The sequence below is a fragment of the Elgaria multicarinata genome, chromosome 3, assembly GCF_023053635.1.
Source record: "Elgaria multicarinata webbii isolate HBS135686 ecotype San Diego chromosome 3, rElgMul1.1.pri, whole genome shotgun sequence".
NCBI classification, from domain to species: Eukaryota; Metazoa; Chordata; class Lepidosauria; order Squamata; family Anguidae; genus Elgaria; species Elgaria multicarinata.
Window position 1 is genome coordinate 20,091,536 of NC_086173.1, and position 27,591 is coordinate 20,119,126.

Here is a 27,591-nt window from a genome sequence, read left to right on the forward strand (position 1 = left end):
AATATGGTCTCCTTGGTGGAAGAGGAGGCATGGCTGTTATCTTCCATGCGGTCAATTTGAGGGTCGACAAATCTGCGTGTCGAACCCTGCCCTGGTGTCGAGACAGTAGCTTCGGTATCGACGGGAGCCTGATGTAATCCCCGTTCGATAGTCGAAGGGCGTGCGGGAACCACGTTTGTCGAGGCCACCATGGTGTGATCAAGATGCAGTTCGAGTTGTCCATCTGGATCTTGGCTAACACCTTCGTCAATAGTGGAAAGGGTGGAAAGATGTACAGCAGATTCCCTCTCCAAGTCCTGGTGAAAGCGTTTCCTAATGAGTGCTTTCCTCTTCCTGCCCTGCTGCAAAACTTGGTACAGACTGCGTTGTCCTCGGTAGCGAAGACATCGACAGCAGGGCGGCCCCAGTACCGAAAAAGACCGTCTCGGACCTCGGCATCGAGCTCCCACTCGTGGTCGACATGGAAGGACCTGCTGAGGGAGTCCGCAATGATGTTGTCCTTGCCGGCTACATGGATCGCAGTCAGGTAAGTCTTTTTCTTTATGCACCAGTTCCAGATCCTGAGTGCAGAACGGTTCAGGGGGTGCGATCTTGTTCTACCCTGCCTGTTGATGTAAGCCACTACGGTGGTATTGTCCGTCGCGATCAAGACATTTTGGCCCTCGATCATCTGTGCAAATGTCTTTACTGCATTTTCTACTGCCAAAAGTTTGAGATGGTTGATGTGATGTTCTCTCTGTGATCGAGGCCAGCGACCTTGAGCGGTAAGGGAGTTGCAATGAGCTCCCCATCCTTCTAGGGATGCATCCGTTGTGATCGTTACCGAGGGCTCCTGCTGTTGGAATGGAACGCCCTCCAGAAGCGTCGACATCGAGAACCACCATTTCAGAGATGCCCTCACTTGCTTCGGTATCGAAAGGTAAGTTCGCCGGGCATCGTGCCGGAGATCGAAAGTTCTCAAAAACCAGGCCTGTAATATCCTCATTCTGAGTCTTGCAAATCTGATGACTGCCGTAGTAGCTGCCATCAGACCTAACAGTCTCTGAATTGTCCATGCCGAAACTTTTCGGCGGCTCTCGGTATCGATGGCTAACTGCTGTAAGATGTTCGCCCTGGTCGACGGTAAGTATGCTCTTCCATCTCGAGACGACAGAGTTACCCCTATGAAGTCCAACCTCTGTTGCAGGGTCAAGATGGACTTTTCTTCGTTGACCCACAGACCCAACGAGTCCAACAGGTTGAGGGTGGTTAGAATATCTGACTGGAGCGTCTCGCTGTTGTCCGCTACCAGAAGCCAGTCGTCCAGGTATGGATAAACATAAATGCCTTTCTGTCTTAGGTGGGCACATACCACCGCCATGACCTTGGTGAAGACTCTCGGTGCCGTGACCAATCCAAACGGAAGAACGGTGAACTGGTACTGGGATGCACCGATCGAAAACCGAAGGTAAGCTTGATGCGACTTCCTGATGGAGATATGGAAGTACGCATCCTTCAGATCCACCACTGCGAACCAAACCCCCTTGTGTAGGAGTTGCAAAATCGAAGTAACTGTTGTCATACGGAACTTCCTCGGGGTGATGAATTTGTTCTATTGTCTTAAGTCCATGATCGGTCGAAGACCTCCATCTTTCTTCGGGACTGTGAAGTATCGGGAGAAAAACCCCTGGTTGAGTTCCTCTGCGGATACGGGAGAGATGGCTCCCTTCGACAGCAAGGTCTGTACTTTGAGCAGCAGAGGAGGGGATGGCGCCGTTACTTTCACACCCGAAAAAGGAGGAAGGACATCGAGCTCGATGGCATAGCCCGAGTTGATGATAGTGAGCACCCAGGAGTCTGTTGTTATTGACTCCCATTGATGGTAATGGGGTGCTAGGCGGTTCGCAAAGGGAGGTGGATCTGGTACCGAAGAGTCAAACCCGCTGCTTCTTAGAGAAGTCGGGCTGACGTTTTTCCTGCTGGAAACGGCTCTGGTAAGGCCGCTTCCTCTGAAGTTGTTGCTGCTGCCTTGGCTGCTGGTATTGAGGCCGTTGCCGATATTGATGTTGTACAGGTGGCCTTGTCCATCTTCTGGGTTTGTAATGTACAGGAGGGGCAGAGAAACCCATCTTTTTAGCAGTCGTACGAGCCTTATAGATGGAGTCTAAGGTCTCGTCGGTTTTTGAATTAAACAAGCCTTCGCCATCAAAGGGCATGTTTTCAATTCTAGCCTTTGTCTCGGTCGGAAGGTTGGCTGATCGTAGCCAGGCATGCCTCCTCAAAGATATGGCCCCCATCATATTCTTTGAGTGGCAATCAACTTGGTGTCTTGCTGTCGATAATTGTTGCCTTGCAATTGCCGAAGCCTCCGATTGGAAGACCCTCGCTAAGTCTCTTTTATCCTCTGGGAGGTAGTCACATAGTGACCCCACTTTCTCCCAGAGGAAGAGCTGGTATCTTGCCATCGTCGCTTCATAAGTTGAGGCTTTGATACCGAGGGACGCTGCAGAATAGATCTTTCTTCCTGCTAAATCTAGCTTCCTACCCTCTTTATCCATGGGAGCGGAATGGGCTCTCTGTGATTGACCCTGAACTGACTCCACCACGATTGAGTTTGTTTTTGGGTGCTTGATTAAGAATCCCGCATCCCGCTCCTGAATACGATAAAGGGTCTCCAATCTCTTTGAAGCCGATTGTGTCATAGCCGGTGTCTCCCATGATAATTGCGCTGTCTGCTTGAGTGCTGGAGGAAATGGGATCGCAATTGTAGAATTGGTTTTCGTTTGAAAAACATCATAGATGGGGTCGATCACCGGCTCGTCTGCTTGTTCGAGATCTAAGCCTAGTGCCCTGGCCATTCTTAACATGTGGTCCGAAAACCTCACCATATCATCCGATGGTGATGAGGGATCTTCTCCATGCACAGCATCATTTGGCGATGGTACGGATGCTGCTACTGACTGTACCGAGTCGGAGTCAGATGGGTAGTTACCCTCCGGCGATGAAACAGTAACCAGTTGTATCTGATGTTGTGCTGGTTGAATTAGCTCCTGCTCTGTCGGTACCGTGACAGCTGCAGCGGCTGGTGTTGAAGAGCAGCTTTGGCGTCGAGACGGAGATTGATATGCTGATGGAGGCCGTAACGGCAATTGGCAGACCCTGGTAGTAGGTGGAGGTTGGGCAAAACATTCCTCCTGTGGATATTGATAACCTTGGTCGGAATGGTAATATCTTTGGGGTCAGTAACGATCCCAATCGTAGAAGCTCTGCCTGCCTTGGGGCTCAGAATACTGGGAGACCCTGTCCCAATCACGCCTCAGTGTTCGTCTAGGCGACACCCGCAAGGGGATTATATCCTGCGACGCTTGCAGTCTTACAGGCCCCCGTGTCGAGGCTGCTGATGCCGAGTCTCGTAACTCACCCTCCGATAAACTGGGAGGGTGTATCGGTACCGTGTTCTTCGGTATCGACTGGGGTCTCGGCGTCGAGACATGCCTCGATACCGAAACGGCGGCAGGAGGAGCTGTCTGCCTTCGAGGAGGCTCAGACGGTCGAGGAGAACCACGAGAGGGTTTCTCCGCAGATTTCTTCTTCTTTTTCTTCTCCATTTCAATGGAGGATTTTGGCGTTCTGGCCTTTTTCAAAATTTTCTTGGCTGCAGAACTTGCCAATGACCGGCCAGGCGTCAGGGGTATCTGTGCCCTATCAGTTGCTCTGGCTTGCACACTCGTCCCTGTGCTTCGGTCAGAAACGGGCTTATCAACTGCCGTTTTATCCATTGGAGCCTCTGTAGCTCTGAGGGCTTTCTCCCAAAGTATTGAGCGAAGGCGGTCTGCCCTGTTCTTTCTGGTCTGCTTTGTAAAGGACATGCAATGGTGGCACGCCTCTACAATATGACCTTCACCTAAACAAAGGACACAAAGGGAGTATCCGTCCGTAGGAGGTAATTTGGCTCCGCACTTGACACACTTGCGGAACGGGGCCTTTACTGCCATGCGGCAGTCGCGACCGTAGTCGCTAAGAAAAAACTATCTACAAGAGAATATATATATATATATATATATATATATATATATATATATATTATATAGATAAAGAGAGAAAAAGGACGAAAAAGAAGAAAGCTGAAGAAAAGGTAAGCTAGAAAGTATTTTTAACAGATTTAAACAGAGAAACGCTAGAGGTTAAGTTTTTCGGTCTAGGCACAATGGCGGACGACGAAGAACTGAGGTAAGGGCGGGAACCCCATGGACATGCGCGGTAGCGTGGGGGAGGGGTTCCCGCCAAAAATGTTCCACTCAGCTAGAGAAGGTTCCGGTCTGGTCTCTGCGCAGGCGCAAAGCCCATATGTGTGATGCATAGAGACCACGAAGAAGAACCCGCTATGTCATTCAGAAGTGTTAGCTGCCCTGAAAACTCTCGGGATAGGACACGATATAAATAAAGTACGATGCCAAGAGCAATCTGTAACCATTGGTTCAGATTGTGACCCCTAAACTTACTTGATCCAGATTCTCCCCCCACTCCCCCACCCCCACCCCCACCCCTACACACACAAATGCAGCAAGAACACAATTGCTGCCAGGGGCTCCTTTTCACTCCCTTTGAAACACGCGGCTAATTAGTAAGGATGTCCTCTCTCGTCTCATTGCACTTATGCCCCCCCCATGCTTGCAGTGTGATCCTCTCTGGAACTGTTGGTTTTGGGGAAAAGGTGGGCATATGTAAGGTGGGGGAGGGAGATAAACGTAAATCTGTGCTGCCTTTGGAGCAGGGGCTGTTTAAGCTGGGAACTCTCCCTGAACAAGGCCAGTGTGGTGTAGTGGCTAGAGTGTTGGGACTGGGAGTCGGGAGATCCAGGTTCTAGTCCCCACTCGGTCATGGAAGCTCACTGAGTGACAGTCACAGACTCTCAGCCCAACCTACCTCACAGGGTTGTTGTTGTGAGGATAAAATGGAGAGCAGGAGGAGGAGGATTATGTACGATGCCTTGGGTTCCTTGAAGGAAAAAAGCCACGATATAAACATAATAAACAAATAAATATTTGGGAATGCAATTTCTCTTGGACACTGACCTAGAAGGGAGGTGAGGTGTGTGTGAGAAATACTTAGAATTTTTAAGAGGGTGGAGGGTGTCATGCGATGATCGCAATTACCAAGTGATATAGTTTGGTTGGCTGAAGCCTAGCTGTCCCAGATTATTTTGAAGAAGAAATAGCAACAACTTTTACCTTTGAATGGAAGCAGTATCTATATTAGAAATCCTTCACCATGGAAATGGGTGGCTAACACATCTTCTGAAATCACCCAAGTTTCTAGCCTTTGTGGTTACAGAGGAAAAGTCTCTAAGTGGTTTCTAATTGAGAAACACCTTCTAAGTCTATGAGGGGCTTGAAGTCTTGGGGTGGGGGCAGGGAGTATAGGCCCCAGCCTTTGCCACTGGAGTCCTACAAGGGATAAGCAAACAGAAAGACAGCATAAACCAGCTCACTTCATTTCTGTCCCTATGACCACTCCCTCTTGGGATCCATTCCTTGCTTTATTTGTAGCTTGCACCACTTATCTCAACTGTCACTCACAGCTCTCGCATTCTTTCCCATGGAGCCTTGGATAGCTCCCATTGTTTCCAATGGACATTCTAGTCCTTATTTTTAGTACAACCCATCCTAAAAGGTTCACCATGCATTAGTGCAACTATAACGGAGAAGGCAGGGGAGGGCGAATGAAGCCGTGTTTTCCAACTCCAAGCCAAAATATGGCCACTTGCCATATACCTGCCACCCCCACCCCCGAAATCATAGGTGCTCAGGTTGGGAATCCCAATTTCAAGTGGCTGGGTCACATGACTTTTTCTCCTAATCCAAAGAACCCACTTCCACATTTCCCATAAGGCCACAGAAGAAAAAATGCCCTGAAGTTACGTTTCATAACTTTTTGGGTTCCACTCTGCTGAGGACAAAAGTGGATATTGTGGGGTAAAAAGCAGGAAGAGATGGAAATAGAAAGCATACAATGAAGCATAGGGAAGGACCACTGATTTAATCAGGGAACCAAGATCATATGAGACCACCCAGGATGGGGTGGAGAAAGGAAACGGATATTTTTCATTATTCTGGATCAACAAAGGGCATAGGTGGAGGACATGACAGGGGAAGGTCCCAGCTTTCTAGAAGATGGCATCATGCAATAGTACAGCTTTCTCCAACCTGGTGCCCTCCAGATGTTTTGGACAAGAACGCCTGTTATTCGCCACCCAGTTGACTGGGGATGATGAGAGTTATAGTTCAACATGCATGGAAGGGGCTAGGTTGGGGAAGGATGATGTAATACCTCTGGCAGCAGCCTTTTTTTCATTTTGTTCTATCTTGCAATTCGCTCCTTCTCCTTGTAACTGCTTTTCCTAAAAGCAGCCTCTTTTGATTCTCTGTAATCAGACTCTTGTGTTGCGTGGCTGAAGGGTGAGCAGCTGAGGTGAGCCTATAAAGCGGGTGCGCCTGTTTGTATGATCAAACAGCCCACCATAGCTTACTAAAGCCACAGTGGGTTGTGGTATGTGCCAGTCGCCATTTTAAATATTCAAGCCACGACTACTGCTTATTGTGTTGTCCGAGGCTGGTGGGGGTGGGTTTTGTGAGGGTTAATCCTTGCAGAACCCTAAAACAGACCCTAAATAAGCCATGATGAGCTGTGCCGATTGTACAGTGTATGTAGACATACTTGTATATGGTCCACTTTCTATAGCAGTCCCTATTATAGTCTGTCTCACATACTTTAGGAAGGGTCAAGATTGCGATTCTCCATAAAGGAAGGGCCAGACTGGGAAGAGCCTAATAAGAGCCAGGCTTGAATTTTGCCATGGCTACGGATAGAGGCCTGGCATCTAGAGGAGGGCAAGTGGAATCTCGTTCATGCCAATTCGGTAAGCAGTAGATTTCACCTGGAGTTGGGGTGCCAATGGGTTGCATGGCAACATCTATTCAGTCAGGCTGCAGGAGGGTGGGGGTAGGGAGATTTAGCGGCAAAGAATGCTATACCCACTCCTAAGAATAATACACCCACAGGAAGTGGCAAGAAAAGTATCGGCTGAATCCACTGATGTTGTGATTGGTTAAGCCTATGCAAGCACCCTCAGGATTGTACACAAGGCAGAGGATTAGGCCCAGACACCTCACTCCTTCCAAGCTTTCCAGCCCTCTCAGCTAATAACAACAATGTCCCTCGTGTTCAGCACCTGTAGAGACTCGCTCCAAACTGAAGCTCTACCTGGGCAAGGTACAACTCTGCATGGCAATATCCCATGGGGGTGGATCTGCCTGGAACAAGAGGGTAGGCATGGGCAGAGTGGTGAGCACACAGGCAGAGGATATGTGCATCAAAGGCAGCAGGCTGCGTTTTAACCTGGAGCCACGATTTCAGCTCCTTGCTGGGTGGGAGGAAAGCTGCTTTGACAGCCTCCTGTCAGTCAAATCCACCTCCATCTCCCAAGGATCTTAGACCCACCACAAGCAGCGGATTCAGGGCCTTTGATTATTTCCCTCTAATTGCCTCCATCTCTTTGCTAAACCTTTCCCTCTGTTCTCCTCAAAGCAGGATCCCTGCTTCACCAGAGAAAGGACACAAAAGGCAGTGAAGGCTCAAAAAAAAAAAAAAAAATACTGATGCAAAGCAGACCATCAGAGGCACACAAAATTTATTGAATCACAAAAGTATCTACAATCCCAAAGCGTTTTGGCCTATACAGACTTCCTTTAGATATGCCATATGCGCGTACCAAGAAAGCCAAATGTAACAAAAACACTGAAATCATTTATTTATTTGATTTGTACCCTGCTTTCCTATGCCCACCCCCCATGGCACTTAAGGCATCTTGTAAAAAGTCTGCCTCTTGAAGTACCAAGAACACTAAAGTTTTAGGTGACAACAAGGTGACATAAAAGTATTACAGCAATATTGCAGACTGAGAAAGAGCAAAGGCATTCCTACCGCACTATAATTAGTCTCTGTCCAAGTATATTGACACTCTCCCCCCCCTAAGAAATGTGCATGTGACTAATCTCATGTAATACTTTAATACATACTTAATTACCACCACCACCACCATGGTGAGACATTCCCCTGAAAAAGAGCTACAAAATGTGCTGGAACATAAACACTCCTGCAATTTAACAAATTTTCTGGGCACTGCTAATAGTTTGCTTTGCATCTACACACACACCCTCAGCCATTACCCTAAGGTTGCTATGAGGATTCATACTTTTCATTCACCATTATGCCTCTCTTTTTCCCTGGGGCCACTGGGTTTCCAATACATATATGGGCCCCTACCAGAGAGGAGGGTGCATTGTACTGGAAGCGCAGCAGGCCCAAGAGGCATGCCGGTGAACTGGAGGTTATTATGTATAAAAGCAAGGTTACAATACCTTGGTTGAAATTTCACAAACTAGTATAGGAAACACAAAGAAGAGTGGAGCTCTTCTGAGTTTGGGACCAGGGGCTCATCTACACCAAGCAGGATATTCCACTATGACAGTAGTATGAAAGCGGTATATAAAAGGCAAGAGCCACACTATTGCTTTATAGTGGTATTGAAGTGCACTGACAACTGTTGGGGCCCAATGACACATACCATATACCGCTTTCATACCACTTTCATAGTGTTATATCCTGCTTGGTGTAGATGAGCCCCAGGCTTCCTGAAAGACTGCCTTCTCCCATACGAGCTTGCCTGGAGACCCCGCCACTTTCAGAGGCGTGTTTGATGGCAACGCAAAAGAGGGCTGTTGGAGGCTGGGAGGGGGCTTTCTTTATTATGGCACCCTGGTTGTAGAACTCCCTCCTCTTGGGAGGCCCGACTGGTGCCTTGTTGCGGCACTGAGTTAAAACGTGGCTTTTTATCAAAGCCTTGAAGGGCTAAATTAGCCTAAAAGCTGCACATAGTTGTATTCGTTCTATTGCTTTTAATTTACTGGTTTTAGTTTAGTATGTTTTCAGCTGTGTACATCATTTATTGTTTTATACGGTTTGAACTGATTTTATCTGTACACCACCCTGAGATCCCAATAATATAGGGCAGGATACAAATATCTAAATAAATAAATAAATAAATAAATAAATGGTTCACTCCTTCTCTGCTGCCCTTCCATCAACAGGCAAAGACCACTTTCTTCAAATTGACCTTTGGTGCGTAAGTGGGTTGGGATGGAAACTGTTTCGTTCTGTTAGTTGTATTCTTAATTGTTTTAAATTATGTTTTAATGAATTTGCTTGTTGTTGTTGTAAAATTATATTAATTATTGTAAGCTGCTTTGACCAGAAAGGTGGGATACATATCAAACAAACAAACTGCTACCAAATCCAAGGAAAGCTTGTGCCCAGGCACCTCATGTTTGAGGAATTACAAGTACTGAAAGCAGATTCTTACAGGCTACTCCCTTCTAGAAACAAAGCCCTACGAAGAGAGACTGAAAGAACTGGGCATGTTTAGCCTGGAGAAGAGAAGATTGAGGGGAGACATGATAGCAGTCTTCAAATACTTAAAAGGTTGTCGCACAGAGGAGGGCCAGGATCTCTTCTCGATCCTCCCAGAGTGCAGGACACAGAATAACGGGCTCAAGTTAAAGGAAGCCAGATTCCGGCTGGACATCAGGAAAAACTTCCTGACTGTTAGAGCAGTGCGACGGTGGAATCAGTTACCTAGGGAGCTTGTGGGCTCTCCCACACTAGAGGCATTCAAGAGGCAGCTGGACAACCATCTGTCAGGGATGCTTTAGGGTAAATTCCTGCATTGAGCAGGGGGTTGGACTAGATGGCCTTGTAGGCCCCTTCCAACTCTGCTATTCTATGATTCCCTCTGCACAAGGCACATGGACTTTCTAAGACAGTGGGCTATTAGAAAAGGAAACATTTGGCCAAATTGGGAAGAGAGATCAGAAGGGCTTTGAGGACAGGAGAAAGTCAGGTTGCCTACCTGTAACTGTAGTTCTTCAAGTGGTCATCTGTGCATTCACACTGATGGGCTCTGCGCCTGCGCGGAGACCAATCGGGAAACTTCCATAGCCTAGAGTTTTGGCGGGAACCCTCCCCCTCCCTTATATATACGTGGGGTTCCCGCCCTAATCCCTCAGTTTCTAGGAGACCGTCATTGTGGCCTTCCTGACCGAGAGATGTATGATGTCGATAAGATGACCTAAAGAAAAAAACGTCGGTATCGACGGTGTAATATCTATCCTTGATTGAGTAGAAGGATGAACATACGTCTATAAACGACCCGAGAGGGGCTGGAGGGTGGGTTGTGTGAATGCACAGATGACCACTCGAAGAACTACAGTTACAGGTAGGCAACCTGACTTTCTTCTTCGTGGTCTCTGTGCATCACACTGATGGGCGATTAGCAAGCTGATTTACCTTGGAGGAGGGTCGGTGTCGTTAGTGGAGAATCTCAGATAAAACGGCTTGGCCGAAGGCGCAGTCCTCTCTGGCACGAACATCGAGACGATAGTGTCTTATGAATGTGGAGGGTTTAGCCCAGGTAGCTGCTTTACAGAGAGCGGGTAATGACACCCCTTTTCCAAAGGCAACCGAGGTTGCCACTGTTCTCGTAGAGTGGGCTCTAACCTGTATTGGTACGGGTAGATGAGCAATCTCATAAGCAAGCTTGATGGTTTGGACAACCCAAGCAGCTATTCTTTGTGATGAGATGGGTAGTCCTTTAGATTTTCCAGCGTAGGATATGAATAGTCTAGGTGACTTTCGAAATGGTTCCGTTCTGGCTTTGTAGAAAGCTAAGGCTCGACGTACGTCTAGAGTGTGCATAGTACACTCTAGCGGTGTTGTCGGTGATTGGAAGAAGGAGGGTAATATCCTGTCCCAAGTGAAAGTCTGATACCACCTTTGGTAGAAAAGCCACATCTGGGCGTAAAGTAGCTTTGTCTTTATGGAACGCTAAATAAGGTGGATCTATTCTTAGAGCAGCTAGCTCTCCTGCTCTTCGTGCCGATGTTATTGCAATTAAGAATGCAACTTTAAGGGAGAGTAGCTTGAAATTAGCTGTTGCTAGAGATTCGAATGGAGGTTTCGTGAGGGAGTGGAGAACCACCGAGAGACTCCATGTGGGGACTATTGATCGCGATGGGCCGGTAGTGTTCTTTAATCCTTTCAAAAAACTTTTCACTAGTAGATGTGTAGTTAGGGGTGGATTGTTGTGACAGCTAGTGTAAGCTGCAATCGCTGCTAGATACACTTTTAAAGAGTTTGGTTTGAGGCCGTCTTGATGTAAAGTATACAAAAATTGTAGAATATCTGTGACGGAGGGATGTAAGGAGTCGAAGTTAGATTTGGAGGCAAATGTGGAGAAACGTTTCCACTTTGCTAGGTATGATCGTCGAGTATTGGGTTTCCTAGACTCTAATATAATATTCTGAATGGGAGCGGGAAGCGTGTCTGGGGCTACAGCCTGATTGATCCTCCATGCTGTGAGTCTCAGGGTGTTCAGGTTGGGATGCCTGACTCTGCCCTGTTGGATTGTTAGTAAGTCCAGTCGTTGGGGAAGTCGATGATATTTGTTCTCTGAGAGGAGAAGTAGCCTGGTGAACCATGGTTGGCGTGGCCACCAGGGTGCAATGAGGATGCAGTTCGTGTTGTCGTGTTCTATCTTGGATAAGACTCCGACTATGAGGGGAAAGGGGAGAAACAGGTAAAATAAAGTTCCTGGCCAATTTATGTTGAACGCATCTCCGAGGGACCCTGGACTGGTCCCTGCTCGGCTACAAAAGTTGTGACATGCTGCGTTATGGTGTGTTGCGAATAGGTCCACTGTTGGCATTCCCCATTTGGTGAATAGGTTTGTTAGAACGTCAGGGTGAAGTGTCCATTCGTGTGTTGTGGAAGGGGAGCAGCTCAACTGGTCGGCAAGAACATTGTCCCGACCCGCTATGTATACCGATGTGAGGTATATCTGGTTGATGATGCACCATTGCCAGATCTTCATTGTGAGGTGCAGAAGACGACTGGAGCGTGTTCCTCCCTGTTTGTTTAGATAGAAAACTACCGTTGTATTGTCCGAAGCGACCGTGATGTGCTGGTTTTGAAGTACGGTAACAAAAGCTTTCAAGGCTCTCTGTACAGCTAGTAGTTCCAAATAGTTGATATGGTTGAGTGCTTCGGCTCTCGACCATCGTGATTGGACGTTTAGGGGACCGCAATGTGCTCCCCAACCTGACAGGGAGGCATCTGTTACTACAGTTTTGGTAGGTGCTGGTACTTGGAAGGGTAGTCCCTGAGTGAGGTTGTCTAGGTTCTCCCACCAGTTTAGGGACTGCTTTACTTCTGTAGGTAACCGAAGGATGAGGCGCTGGTCGTCGTGTTGGTTGTCGTATGCCCGTAGGAACCAGTTTTGCAATTGCCTCATATGGAGCCTTGCAAACTGTACTACGGAGGTTGTTGCTGCCATGTATCCTAAAAGTTTTTGTACAGTGTGAGCGGTTGTTGTTTGTCGACAGCGGAGTTTCTTTGCTAGGGCTGCGAGGGTTGCAGCTCTGTGTTCCGGAAGATAGACTCGGCAAGTGGTGGAGTCGATATCGATACTGATAAAGCGAATGGTGTGAGTGGGCTGAAGGACCGACTTCTCTATATTTACGCACAATCCGAGGTGTTGCAGGAGTTGGAGAGTGGTGTTGAGATGTTGCTGGAGTTGGTGGTATGTTTTTGCTACGAAAAGCCAGTCGTCTATATATGGGTAGACTTGTATTCCTTGTAGTCTTAGGTGTGCGCATACCACGGTCATGCATTTGGTAAAGACGCGTGGTGCTGTTGCCAATCCGAATGGGAGAACTAGGAACTGGAAGAACTGGTTGCCTATAGCAAACTGTAGGTATTGCTGGCTGTCCTGTCTTATGGAAATATGAAAATAAGTGTCTCTGAGATCTATAGTTGCGAACCAGTCTCCTTTGGCTAGTAGTGGGGTTATTTGTGCTAGAGTGACCATCCTGAACTTTTGAGTTGTGATGAATCTGTTGACGTTTCTGAGGTCTAAGATCGGCCTGAGACCCCCGTCCTTTTTCGGGACCATGAAGTACCTTGAATAGAACCCTGTGTCTATTTCGTGCTGGTGTAGAGGGCGAATGGCGCCCTTTCTTAGTAGGGTTTGCACTTCTTGTGAGAGTGTTGGTGATGGTTTGGTCACTTTTATTCCTGAAAAAGGAGGAGGATTGTTGAATTCGATCATGTAGCCTGACTCTACGATGGTGAGGACCCACTTGTCGGTGGTAATGGCCTCCCACGCGTGTAGATAGTTTGAGAGATGGCCATCGAAGAAAAAGGAGTGTTCGGTTCGCAACTCGCGGTGAGAGTCAAAGGCGCTACTTTTTTGTGGGTTCCTGTCGTTTGCGGTAGGACTGGTATTTCCCTGCGTTGTACTGTCTTTTTCCTTGCTGTGGTTGTTGTTGTTGGCGAAAAGTGCGGTCCGTACGGAATCTGGTAGCCGGTTGGTATTGTTGTCGGTACCAGGGGCGTTGCTTAAATGGTTGTAGTGGTTGTGTTAGACCCATTTTCCTAGCAGTAGTGCGGGCCTTTTGCACAGAGTTCATGGTGTCATCTGTAGTAGCATGGAATAGTCCTAGTCCATCGAACGGAAGGTCTTCTATCCTTGTTCGTGCCTCTTGGGTTAAGGAAGTGGATCGCAACCAAGCATGCCTGCATAATGCGATAGCAGCCATCATGGTCCTGGTGCCGCAGTCTGTTTGATGCATGGCGGAATGGATTTGTAATCTGGCGAGTTCGGATGCTTCGCTCAGAAAAATTCTGGATAAGTCGCTTCGATCTTCAGGGAGGTCGTCACAAAGTGCCCCTATCTTCTCCCATAAGAAGAGTTGATATTGGGCCATAGTAGCCTGGTAATTGGCTACTCTCATGCTTAGTGACGCTGATGTATAAATGCGGCGTCCCATGAAATCCAATCGTCTGCCCTCTTTATCGACCGGGGAGGCGTGGATTCTGTGAGATTTTCCCTGGGCCGACTCTACTATTACAGAGTTGGGTGGCAGGTGTTTTAAAAGAAAAGCCGTATCTGCTTCTTGGACATTGTACATGTTCTCTAGCTTCTTTGAAGCTGGGGTTAGAGACGAAGGGGTTTTCCACGATTGTTGTGCAGTTTGCAATAAAGTGGGGAGGTATGGTATCGTTACCGATGTTGCACTTTCTGTTGTAATTGCATCGAAAACAGGGTTCTTAGGTCTTTCTATTTGTTTTTGTACTTCTAGTCCCAGTGTTTGGGCCATCCGAAGAATATGGTCGGAGAAATTCACGACGTCTTGTGGAGGTGAAGCTGGTTCCTGTGAACCTACAGCTGCATCCGGGGATGGTGTCGATGGAGCGACCGATAGTTCCGACGGGGAGTCGGATTCGTAGTCATCGGAAGGAAACCCAGGGGAGTCTATGTAGGGCTGTCGACGTTGGAGGGCGCTGTCAGTAATTGCAGGTAAGTTGGGTTGTCTTGGCCTCGACCGTGATACGGGCACATGATTGTCATGTGATCTGCGTCTTGCTGGTAAGGCGTCCGATCTGGATGGGGGTTGTGGAGGAGGCATGAACTGGTCGTCGTGTCTATGCCTGGATGGTGATCTGGCGTCAGGTCGGTACGGAGGTGTATGTCGAGGAGGGTATCTGCTGGACTTGTATTCATAACGAGGAGGGCGAAAATATTCCCAAGGGGGGTATTCCCCTCTGTAGTTGTATGCGGAATACTCAGATGATCTGTCCCACTCTGCATGAGGGGATCTAGATCTATCGGTACGGTATCGAGACCGTTCAGTTACTCGTTCCATCCCTCTCTCCGGCATATCAGAGGCTAGGGGTTGTTGCCTCTCAGGTGAGGTGATTGCTGTAGCCTGTATAGCGAGGCTCGTTGGTGCAGGTTCGACGAGTTCTCCCTCAGAGATTGAAGTGGTAGGTACAATGTTCGGTACCGAGGGTAATCCCTGAGGTGGTACGGCTATCGGTGTCGATGGAATCGGCAGCGACGGGATTGGCGTTGATGGGCGTGAAGGCGCTTTTGGAGGAGATGGATCCCTCTGCTCACTGCGCTTCTTCTTTCTTTGTGGGTCCAAATGTTTGGGTTTTTTGGACTTTTTAGAGAGATGTTTTAAGGACCATGTTCCTTTAGGAGTAGTTGGTTCGTGCGTGAGAGCTGGACCAGAAGTTGATTTAGATGGAGAAACTTGTATGATTCTCAGGCTGTGTTGCGCAGTTGAGAGATCGTCCGCTCTAGTTGCAGTTGAGGCCGAAGTAGGCTTCATTTTGGAGTTGTTTTTGTCTTTTTGGGATGGGCGTTGACGGCTCGGAGGGCCTTATCCCAAAGGAGCGAGCGTAAGCGATCCGCACAATGCTTTCTGATTTGTCTGGTGAAGGCCATACAATGGTGGCACGTATCTACAATATGGCCTTCACCAAGACATAAAACACAGAGAGAGTGTCCGTCAGAGGGGGGGGAGTTTGCTCCCACAGCGGACACACTTATGGAAAGGAGCCTTGACGGCCATGCGCCTGGGCCCCGCGATCAAGGATCGCAAAATAACGTCCGAGGAAAATAAAGAAACGCAAATTGAAAGAAATATGAGAAGACAGAAAAGGTGCCATAGAATTGTTATTTTAACTCTAAGCGCTTCTGAAGCAGAGAAGCCCTAAGTTGGTCTTGCCACAATGGCGGTCAACGAAGAACTGAGGGATTAGGGCGGGAACCCCACGTATATATAAGGGAGGGGGAGGGGTTCCCGCCAAAACTCTAGGCTATGGAAGTTTCCCGATAGGTCTCCGCGCAGGTGCAGAGCCCATCAGTGTGATGCACAGAGACCACGAAGAAGAAAGAAGGGGATCACTTCATAGTGAAGCAAGATGGGGAATACAGGGCTGGCAGATCTGGGATGTGTGGTGGTAGCAAGTTTGGAAGCAAAGAGCTACCATAATAATGAGCATGCCAGCCTACTTGCCCCAAAGCATCTTGACCAAGAGACACTGTGCAAAGGACAGAAAGGCTGCAGAGAATGGCATAACTGGAAATGGTGTTTCACAAAAAAGACCTTACCCATGGTCAGGCAGATAGTGCACGAAGGTTGCACCTAATACAATGCTAATTGATATGCCGGTAAAGAAGACAAGACGCATATTCCACAGATCGACGACGGGATCTGAGTCAAAGCCATGGTAATCTGGATTCTGGAAGAGGAAAAAGCAGAACAAAGAGACCTTTCAGTTATGGAAGAAGTAGATACTGTACATCAGCAGTGAGACCTTCTGCCTTTCCCCAATCAAGCTCAGCTCTGTACGCATCCTTATTCCAGAACTTGCCCAAAATGTTCAGGGCAATCTGACAAGTGGCTACTACTCTCTGCCCATGCAGCTAATCCAATATATATGCATGTAAAATCAGATCCTACTTTTTTATTTGAGATCAGAAATCATTCCTTGTCATTGCCATGCAGCTGTTGTCCTTTTGCAATGCTTGTTTGTATACATCAAGGGTAGGCAACTGTGGAAAGTCCAGGGACTATTTTGCCACCACCACCCTGACGCTTTCCCGGACAGAAGTCAATGGAGCACCCCAAAAATGGGGGGGGGGGGAGAAAAGAAAAACATGAGTTTGCCACTGAAATTCAGTAGCAAATTGTTCCAGAGTATTACAAGGGTTAAACAAAGCTTTTTCCCTAGTTAAATTCATTCTTTTTAGTGCTCTGTAGTGGCTAGGGGGTCTCAAAAGGGCCAAATTTTAAAACTTGCTAAATTTGGCATCTTTGGCTCTTCATAGCTGCTGCAGCCTGCTTGTTGCCCACCTCTAGTATATATAATCTCTGCTATATTCATCCCCACTTGTCTGTCCACCCACAGTACCAGATGCTACAGATGTTGGCAGTCATTTTGCCCTGTACACCTATTTACAAAGAAAAGGGTGGAGAGGCCAACCTTGAAACCTTCAATAGGGCAAGAGTTTAAGGAGAAGCGCAAGGAAGAGTTATGTTAGGAATCACACACACACACACACACGTTCCCTCACCCTCCTTCACACGGCTTGTTTCAACTATGTTTGCTACTAGGAAGGACATGTCATATATATATATATATATATATATATATATATATATATATATATAAAATCTTAGAGATCAATTTGGGAAGCTGCAGCAAATAAAATTTATCTGAGAAATGGTCTTGAATTAGAGGAGATGTGGATGTGATTTCTGTACACAGCTCAGGCTCCTGTCCCCCTTCACATATTTCTTTTCCTATAGTGTTCAAAATGAGCCCGAAGCCACTTTGCTAACCCTGAAAGAATTAAGAGAAAACGAAGAGAGACCGTCAGCCCTGCCATGTGTGGAGAGGTAAAAATTACATTAGCACGTAAAACATACTTGTCAAAACTGTACGCAGGGAGTGGGGAGGGTTAAGCATGAAATTCAACGGCTCTGTGTACTAGGCTTGTGTGTTTGTGCATGCAAAGTGGCTTCTCTCACAGAAACATCCCAGAGCAAAATTCTTTGCTCCCAAGGTGCTTATTATCTGGCTGTTTCTGAACTTGCAGGCAGCAAGGTACCCTCAACTCCCCAGACATGAATGCAGCGATCCCTCCCCAACCCTCAAACTCTGTTTGTGTCCAACCTTGCCTTCAAGCCACAAAGGGGTCAGGTCTGCCTGGCATCATTAACCCAAACGGAGGCACAGAGGACTCTTTTGGATGACACGTATGCCCCACAGCTGCTTCTTCGGTAGCAAAACAAGAGGAGGCCAACTCCTTGGAGAGGAGAGGTAGACACAACACTAAAGTCAGACACAAAGAATACAGGATGACACAATGCCCCATTGAAATGTCTCAGCACAGCCAAGAGCACACAGTCTGTCAGTCTTGCCAGATTTCGAAGGGAACATCAAGACCAGGAGGAGCAGGGGCTCATGCCTTTCTAGAAGATGAAGGCGAGCGCGCACACACACACGCGCATGCACGCGCACACACACACACACGCAGCTTCCTGGTCCCATGTAAGTGGAAGCTGACTACAGTGACCCTGTGGAAATGAAGACTACATGCTCAGAGGAACTCTTTTCCAGTCAAACTGCCAGTGCTAGACAAAATAGGTCCAGCCAAGGGGGGGGGGATATTCAAAATTCCTATGCATTACCAAAATAATTTCAGTGGGGGGGGAATGCTTCCAACTCTTATGGAATTTTCTGGTCCTGGGACAAACTAATCGGTCAAGTCTTGAGACTGAAAACAGGTTCTGGGGCTCAGCATCGATTATTAAGCCCTGAGCATGATTTTTAGAGAGCCTGGACAATTTAGCAGGGTTCAGATTCTGCTTTGCTTATCCCAGTTCTCTCTTTGTGTAGTAAACACGGGGGAAAGCACGTGTTTTGCATTTATTTATGTAGCACTTCACATACATCATCTCAGTAACCCTAGTAGGACAATATTACCCTCTATACTGCAAGAGTGAATGTATGGGCCAGAACTGGGAAAGGGGCTGGTTCCTGACTTGGAGCTGAGCAGGAGCAGAGAAGAGCAGCTGGCCCAGCTCAAGTAGAAGCTATAAAAGTAAGCCAGATTTCCAGGGAGCGAGCGAACAGGAGTTTGACGGGGGAATTCGGCAGGGGAGGTCAAGGGGAGGCCTCTAAAAAAATAAAATAAAAAAAAAATAAAAAAAAAGAGGTGGGAAAACCAAAGAAAAACAAAGAGAAAAAACACCCACAAAACCACCACCAAAAAAAAAGAAAAAGAAAAAAGAAAAAAAAAAGATCCTACTTTCCCTTAAGACATATGCATATAGTTGTGTACCTTCAGAGAGGACACAACAAAGCAAAGGCAATTCCACTATAATAAAAAAAGGAAAAATAAAAAAAACCAAAGCAGAAATCGACAATACGGATGGAAAGGAGTCCCTGGAGGTGGTGACCTGCAAAGGGTGTGCAATGTTCGTGTTTCTGCCTGAGCTCAACATGGCGTATACCTGCAACAAGTGCAAGCTGGTGGCACTTTTGGAAGAAAAAGTGAGAGGACTTGAGCTGCGAGTGTCCACTCTCCAAGGAATAAGAGAAGTCGAGGAGTTCTTAGACCGAACGGTGGAACTGCAACAGCAACAAGAAGCACATGAGATTGAAGAACAGCCAGCTGAAGCAGAAGTGGAGTATGCTGAGGGGAGGGAAGCCAATGAAGAGGAAACTCCCTGGAAAAGAGTGACAGTTAGGAGCAGAAGAATTAGAAGGCATTCTGCACCAGTGGAGCCATTGGAGTTAAGCAACTGCTTTCAGCTTCTGGAGAATGAGACTGAAGGACAGTTTGCAGAGGAGGAAGTACAGGAGACACCATGCAACAGTGACCAAGAGGCAGAAGGTAGGTCAACCAAGAAGAAGAGAAGAGGAGTCGTTGTGGGAGACTCCCTGCTGCGTGGGATTGAAACCCAAGTATGTCGTGAAGACCCATGGACTCGCCAGGTGTGCTGTCTCCCTGGAGCACAGATTAGAGATGTGACTGAAGGGTTACCGAAGCTCATAAAGCCCACGGACACATACCCCTTTCTTCTCATCCATGTGGGAACAAATGATTTCAGACTTTGAAGCTCTGGGAAGGAAACTGAAGAACTTTGGGGCCCAGGTAGTTTTCTCATCCATCCTCCCGGTTCTTGGAAGAGGATTAGAAAGGGAAAGAAAAATACTCCGGATGAACGATTGGCTTCGAAAGTGGTGCTGTCGTGAGAGTTTTGAATTCTGGGACCACGGGCTACGCTACTTGGAACATGGACTGCTGGCAAGGGATGGGTTGCACCTCACAAGGGCTGGAAAGAATGAGTTCGGCCACAGCATGAAGAACTTCATCAGGAGGGCTTTAAACTGAATCTTACGGGGGCAGGAGACGTAAATTTTGAGGCAACAATGGATGAAGGCCAATGCACCACAGTACAGAGAACAGCTCCAACAGTGTCCCAAAATAGTGTCTGCAACAATGTAGGAACAAAGCCAGACTATAAAACACATGGTCTTCGATGTCTATACACTAATGCCCAGAGCATGGGAAACAAACAGAATGAACTTAAACTCTTATTACATGAAGGCAAATACGACTTGATAGGTATAACTGAAACTTGGTGGGATGACTCCCATGACTGGAATATAGCAATTGAAGGATATAACTTGTTCAAAAAGAATAGAAGAAATAGAAAGGGAGGTGGAGTTGCACTATATGTTAAAAATACCTATCCCTGCACAAAAATACAGGCGGATGAGACTGGGAGCCCCATCGAGAGCATCTGGATTAAAATAAATGGGGCTAGGAATAAAAAGAATATGATAATCGGAGTCTACTACCGACCACCCAATCAAGGAGAAGATGAGGACGAAACTTTTGAGAAACAAATTGCCAGTGTTTCAAGGAAGTGTGATGTAGTAGTGATGGGGGACTTCAATTACCCTGATACCTGTTGGGAGACCATTACTGCCAAAAGCGGCCCTTCCAAGGAATTCCTGACATGTATGGGTGATAACTTTCTCCTACAGAAAGTGGTGGAAGGAACTAGAGGATCTGCAATCCTTGACTTGTTATTGACCAAAAGGGATGACTTAGTGGATAAAGTGGCAGTTACGGGAACTCTGGGGGAAAGTGACCATGTCATTCTTGAATTCTTGATTATGAAGGAGACAAAAGTCGAGCGTAGCCATACACGTACTCTGGATTTTAGGAAAGCTGATTTTAATAAACTCAGAAGTATAGTAAGTAATGTCCTGTGGCAAGGGAGCCTAATGAGAAAAGGAGTGCAGGATGGGTGGGAGTATTTAAAAAAGGAAATTTTAAAGGCACAGTTACAAACAATTCCAACAAGGAGAAAAGATAGAAGACAACAGAGGAAACCAATGTGGCTCCACAAAAAGCGAGGAGGTCCAGGGAACGCTGATCAAATTTGCAGATGACACAAAATTGGGTGGGATAGCTAATACCCTGGAAGACAGAAACAAACTTCAAAGTGATCTTGATAGGCTGGAGTGCTGGGCTGAAAACAACAGAATGAAATTTAATAGGGATAAATGCCAAGTTCTACATTTAGGGAATAGAAACCAAATGCACAGTTACAAGATGGGGGACACTTGGCTCAGCAATACTACAAACGAGAAGGATCTTGGAATTGTTGTAGATCGCAAGCTGAATATGAGCCAACAGTGCAATATGGCTGCAAGAAAGGCAAATGCTATTTTGGGCTGCATTAATAGAAGTATAGCTTCCAAATCACGTGAGGTACTGGTTCCTCTCTATTCGGCCCTGGTTAGGCCTCATCTAGAGTATTGTGTCCAGTTCTTGGCTCCACAATTCAAGAAGGATGCAGACAAGCTGAAGCATGTTCAGAAGAGGGCAACCAGGATGATCAGGGGTCTGGAAACAAAGCCCTTTGAAGAGAGACTGAAAGAACTGGGCATGTTTAGCCTGGAGAAGAGAAGATTGAGGGGAGACATGATAGCACTCTTCAAATACTTAAAAGGTTGTCACACAGAGGAGGGCCAGGATCTTTTCTCGATCCTCCCAGAGTGCAGGACACAGAATAACGGGCTCAACTTAAAGGAAGCCAGATTCTGGCTGGACATCAGAAAAAACTTCCTGACTGTTAGAGCAGTGTGACGGTGGAATCAGTTACCTAGGGAGCTTGTGGGCTCTCCCACACCAGAGGCATTCAAGAGGCAGCTGGACAACCCTCTGTCAGGGATGCTTTAGGGTGGATTCCTGCATTGAGCAGGGGGTTGGACTCGATGGCCTTGTAGGCCCCTTCCAACTCTGCTATTCTATGATTCTATGAACCAGAGACCACACTTCATTTCCATTTTAGGAGAATCTGTGCCTAGACTTTGGTAGAATTGAAATGTGGCACATTCCACCTGCCATCCATTCCTGCCCACAGGAATGGGGTCCTTCCTGGGTAGGAGTGATACCCTTTCCCTAGCAGATTTGGGCAAAGGCTTGTATTTCCAGTCAACTTTGTCATGTCAATAGACTGTTCTGTGCATTGAAAATAGAAAAGGGAATTTCAGCCAGTGGCATTTGTATACATGCAGCACCTAGTGAAATTTCCTCTTCATCACAACACTTAAAGCTGCAGGAGCCCTGCCCTCTTTTGTATCTGGTCACTTTAGTATAGTTCCTGCAGCGTTAACTGTTGTGATGAAGAGGGGAGTTCACCAGGTGCTGCAGGCATACGAATAATACCTGCTGAAATTCCCTTTTCAATACAACTGTTAAAGATACAGGGGCCCTGTCCTCCTTTTCATATGGTCAACCTATTCAGTCTCCCCCTACCCACCACCTCCACCATCCAAAAAGAAAGAAAAGCTGTGGGGGGGGGGGCAGAAAAGACAAAAAGAAAAGAAAAAGGAGACTGCTTGCACATCATAAAGAAATTTCCAGGAACTAACAAAAACAGTAGAGATGAGATCTCTTTAGGCTGTTGCTTGGATACTCCTTTTGCCCGGTTCTAGGCACGGGGCTGTGAAGGACGAATCCGTGAGCTTGGGTGAGAGCAGCCTTCGAATGAGCAAATTCTCCAACAGCAGCAACCCAGACTGCCCACACTTCTGCTCCCTCCCTCTCTCTCTCACACACACACACACTCTCACACACACTCTCTCTCTCTCTCTCTCTCACACACACACACACACACTTACTTTTTATTGCTTACTTGAAAGAACACATAAACCAATGGACATATGCGCAGGCAAATTGACCTAGCTATCTGCAGGTCACCCCAGAAGTGGTGGTGGAGAGGAAAGTTCTCAAGTTGGCCAGAGGAGAGGCCTAGTTTGGACACCGGGGAGGGGGGGAGAGCTACGGAGCGAGGGCCTTCCTTCCCCAGGCCACCACGCTATCCTCTCCCCCCCCCCCACACACACAGCAGGGTCTCCTTATTCCTTCGCCTACTTGCCGGTTGAGACTGAGTCACAGTAAGTTTATGAGTACAGGGGCCCCTCCTCCCTTTCATATCCTGGGAGCTATATTTGCAATGGATCTCTGGTCTTGCTTTTGTAGCGGAGCTGAGACAATTCATTTCTTTTTAAAAACCTGGAATGACAGGTATATCAGGAGGAAACATCGGCAAGGACCACTCGCTTGCCTGGTGCTGGGTAGGATGTCGGGCAGGCATCACTGTCTGGTCTGGATGTGCAGCTCTTCCAAACACAGCTTAGCATTGCCTATTCCTGATCAAGTGGCAGAGAGGTACAATCCCAAGCCATGTTGCCTCTCTCTTCCAGTTTGTGTTTTGAAAAACAGCAGGGAACTGGGCCACTCTGGTCAACACTTCCTCCTGGGAGTGTTGTTGCCAACCTTCACACGCGGTTTCTTAGCTGCACCACGAAACTTCTTAGCCGCACCATGCCGCCCCCGGCCCTCGCTAAACAGGGATGCCTGGCAACATATAAAACTCAGTGCCCTCACTGCTAATATAATCATGTATTGCCTGCAGGGCCAACCCCAGTGGTGAATATCTTTTACAGTGTTTAAGAAGGTTTGGTGGCAACCACTGATCTGCAAGCTCTGCTTCGGAGCTACAGCCGTGGGGGATCTGGCTGCAGCTAACTTGGTGGTGAAGGAACAACACGCTGCACACGCACAGAGGCACCAAATGCATCATATATTCCAGGGCATTCAGGTGGGGTTTATAACTCAAAATTAGAAGTCCCAAAGGACTTACTGAGACACAGCCTTTGGGAGGAAGGGGCAGATAATAAGCTGCTCAGGCCCCACAAGGCAAGCCTTGAGGCAGGGTAGCTGGGCTTAAGCCTTAAAGGGGATACTGCAAATCAACCAGGGACGGGGATTTCAAAGGGTTTCTCCCAGCCACCCCAATACAGGGACTCTCATCTGGTGCTCTTCCCTGCGCTTCCTTTCCCTCCTAGCCCCGCGGCAGAGGGAGCTACCGTGTTCTGGAGCTCTCCTCAGGCAAGGCAGCAATTTCAGGTCACTATGATTTATTAAAGAGCAGAAGCCGCTTTGCCGCTGCTTAATATTTAAAGAGTCTTTGTATCGGGAGGAAAAGCACGCGCACAGACGGACGGACGGAGTGGCAGGTGCCGCAAAACCCATGGCTTATCCTGCCCCAGAGAGTGGGGTCGATAAGTGGGTGGGAAGGGGAGGGGGTCTACAAAGCAGGCAAACAAGCCCTCCTACTGTTTCTAGCAGCTGCCTCCACCACTCAGCTCAGGCTTCCAGTGCAGCCCCTCAAAGTCTCTTGCCTCCAAGGACCGGAGCCCTTTTGGCTTTGTAAAATACCAGCTCCCTCCCATGGGAAACAGAACTCTCCCCTGGATATGGATCTTGCATACCTCAGAGGTCACTTACCTCCCTGCCCCCCTCCATCTCAGGCCAGGCCTACATGGTGGCTTGTGACTCCACTAAGTAGCATGCAGCTATGTATGGGAGCCCACTAGAAGCTCAATAAACTTACTTTTATTGCTTGACTATGAATGCAAAAAATGAAGAGGGAGTTACCACTTGGCTTGGGTGAGGTTATCCAAAAAATGCCCTCTTGATTATTCCATGTGAAATCTCTCTCTCTCTCTCTCTCTCTCTCTCTCTCTCTCTCTCTCTCTCTCTCTCTCTCTCTCTGGCCGTACCTACCTCTGAGGATTATTGCAAGGAGAAAGTAATATCGCCCCGTGCATACTGCCCTAAAGAGCAGGATACAAATGCAATAAGCAAAATAAACAAATAAAAAAGAGGCCCAGCCCATGCATGCACTGCAATACCAGGTCAGCTGGTTGGGCTTCGGCTCAAGTTCTTAACGGATACAAGGTTTTAAAAATTTGTCCTATTTTACGGGTTATTTTAATGCGCATTTTCAAAAGCTGTAAACACAAATGTCTCAAGGGTGGCAACACAACGTAACAGATTGCACCTCCGAGTTCTCCTGCCTGATAGGATCCAAAGAAATCTTCTCTCCTTCACCACCATCACCACAGAAATATAAAGGAAGGATGGGCCATGGTAGGCTCCATGACACTGATGGTGCATTAGGAGTGATCCCAACACACACACACTGTTAGAATGAAAGGTTAGAGTAGTCTTTCACATGGTACCCTCCAGATATTTTAAAATACAACTTCCATCAACCATGACCATTGTCCATACTGGCTAGGCCTGACGGAAGTTGTAGTCCAAAACATCTGGAGGCCACCATGTCAACGAAGGCTGGGTTACAGACTTACATCTCCTCCTGGCAATAGCCTCTGCCAACTTAAAAGGAAATCACCACTTGAGATTTGCACAGGACTCCCACATTTAGGCACGAGCTAGCAGGAAAGGGGGGGGGGAGGAGGGAAATGAATGGATGAGCTATAATGACGTTATCACAGAGCTTCCCAGGGCTATATAATAAAACAGTGCTCACCCTCGACTCCACTTCCAGGGACATAAACACCCTGTACAGTCAGTAGCCAATGGATTTATGCTCCATACCTATATGGCGGTGGTAAGAGAAGGAACATTTGGAACGGAGTGGGGAGAACGAAAGAAACAATAAGGAGCTAAGAGAAGAGGCATGACCCGCCTCCCCCTCCTGAGCCCAACTTTGTGTCAGGCATCAACTTGGCAGGCTAGGAAGCGGGGGTGTCAGTCGTGACAAGCTGTCAGTGAACGCTGATTATTCCATTATCGGCAAGTCTCCCGTGACACCTGACCCACCCCCTGCTCGGAGCTGCCGTGTCCCCCCACTCAGCGCCGAATATGTCAGTGCAGCAACCCCTACGTTGTGCTTGGAACTGGACTGTTTGCGACACAACACTTGTTTTGAGAAGATCCTGTTCTTGGAAACATCCCAAAGGGTCTCCCAACAGACCAGCAGGTTCTTCAGCGCACACACCATTCAAGGAGGGCAGACAAGGGAGCTAGCAAGAAACCTCCAACAGAAAGAGGAGAACAGGGGCAGTTTTCTTGCAGGTGGGGCAGCAAGTCGCAGCTACATCACTCTTCAGAACACGCCCCACCATCAGTCTTAAAAGCTTCCCCTTGAACTCCACTTGTTCCTATTTGGAGGATATGTTGTAAATGGCCCCTAAAGACTTCTTTTTACATTTTAGTAGCTCACCACCTCACCACTTTTATGGATTAAACACCGCTGTCTATTTCTAGTGTTCAGGGTCACTGCTGAGGGCACTTAAAGGCCAAAGCCACCTGACGTTCACAATTTCAAACCACAAACATGCAACCTTGAGAAAATCAGCTTTCGGCTTGCTTTTTTTTTTTTTTAAAGGAAATGCTAGGATGCTCAAAGTCATGGCCACAAGGGAGTGCTTGGAAATATAGGGTGAAGTTTCAGGGTCCACAATGAAGTTTAGTAGGGCTTATAATTCTCAGGGCAGGTATTATTCTCTCAGGGCTACTATTCAACCCCTAGTGGCTACCTGGTCTCCTCTATTCTCCTTTGGCCCTCTTCTACTATAATCACAGCTAAACTATTCTAAGTTGGGTTGAGGACCAATTCACACATGGCAATTGCACATTGACATGGGTAGGTGAAATTAACAGACATAGCAATCAGCCTTGTGAAGCCTCCGAATGCATGTGGAAACCTCTTGGAAAGACTTTGAATAATGGCTTGAGTCATGCTAAAAAAATACGAGAAAAATACAGAGAAAATTTTGAAAGCAACATGCTTATAAAATGGATTTACTATGTAGTCATTAGTACATTTAATGAGTTACAATGCCACATTCTGTGTCTTCTGAATTTGTTTTGCACAGAATATACAATGCCTGAAGCTTCCTTTAAAAAGTTCATGCCTTACACTAGCCTTACACCAGGAATAACACCCAGTAGACCTGATTCCCAACACATTCACTAATGTTAGGCTTAGGCTCTGCTTTTTTGGGAGCTCTATACTTTTGCAATGCAATCCTCTGTGTGCGTGTGCGTACACATGTCTCTTCAGAAGTCAGCCCAACTGCGTTCATTGGGACATTTTTCTCAACTAAGTGTATATAAGATTGCAGCCTTAGTTTATTCATCACTGGAAGCCAATTTTAAAAACTAGCGAAGGCCATTTCTATTTTGATTCAGGTGTGTAATTGTAAATGAGACGGAAAAGAAAATGGCCTTTAAGAGATGGCCTTTCCTGCCAACACTGAGCGCTAATCACATTTTACGTTCTCACCTCTTCCTCTCGTATGTCAGAAAGGCACCTACATGAAAGTTTTGATAATAGGCATATTTAAATTGAATCAATTAAAGCAGATGCTTTACTAAAAAACATTTAAATCAGGAGACAGTCCTAATTTCTTCCCATATTCTCCTCCCTCTCTGCTTCTATGATGTCCGATTGGATGCATGACTCTTCGGCCTCCCTCAACCCTACTGTAGCAGCATTAGGTACAATTTCTCCACTTCTAAGGAAGCTCCAACTTGACATGGGGCAACATGTGTGGGAGCGACCAGCTAGAACAGCCTGACTGGATCCGCCACTTTGACGTGACCCAAGCACTATTTATTTATTTAAGGATTTTATGCCACCATTCAGCCAAAAAAGGCTCTCATGGCGGCTTACAAAAGTATTTCTTGACAGTCCCTGCCCACAGGCTTACAATCTAAAAGACATGACACAAAAGGAA

At 47.1% G+C, this 27,591-nt stretch overlaps 1 protein-coding gene across 1 annotated transcript in view; it reads right to left on the bottom strand.

Moving 5' to 3' along the window:
• The window catches only part of NDUFB11 (NADH:ubiquinone oxidoreductase subunit B11), a 57,265-nt gene that overhangs the window by 12,832 nt on the left and 16,842 nt on the right, over nucleotides 1–27,591 (bottom strand). The window contains exon 2 of the mRNA XM_063123093.1: nucleotides 16,055–16,185. Coding sequence (XP_062979163.1) covers nucleotides 16,055–16,185 — 131 coding nt within the window. The remainder of the gene's footprint in view (nucleotides 1–16,054; nucleotides 16,186–27,591) is intronic.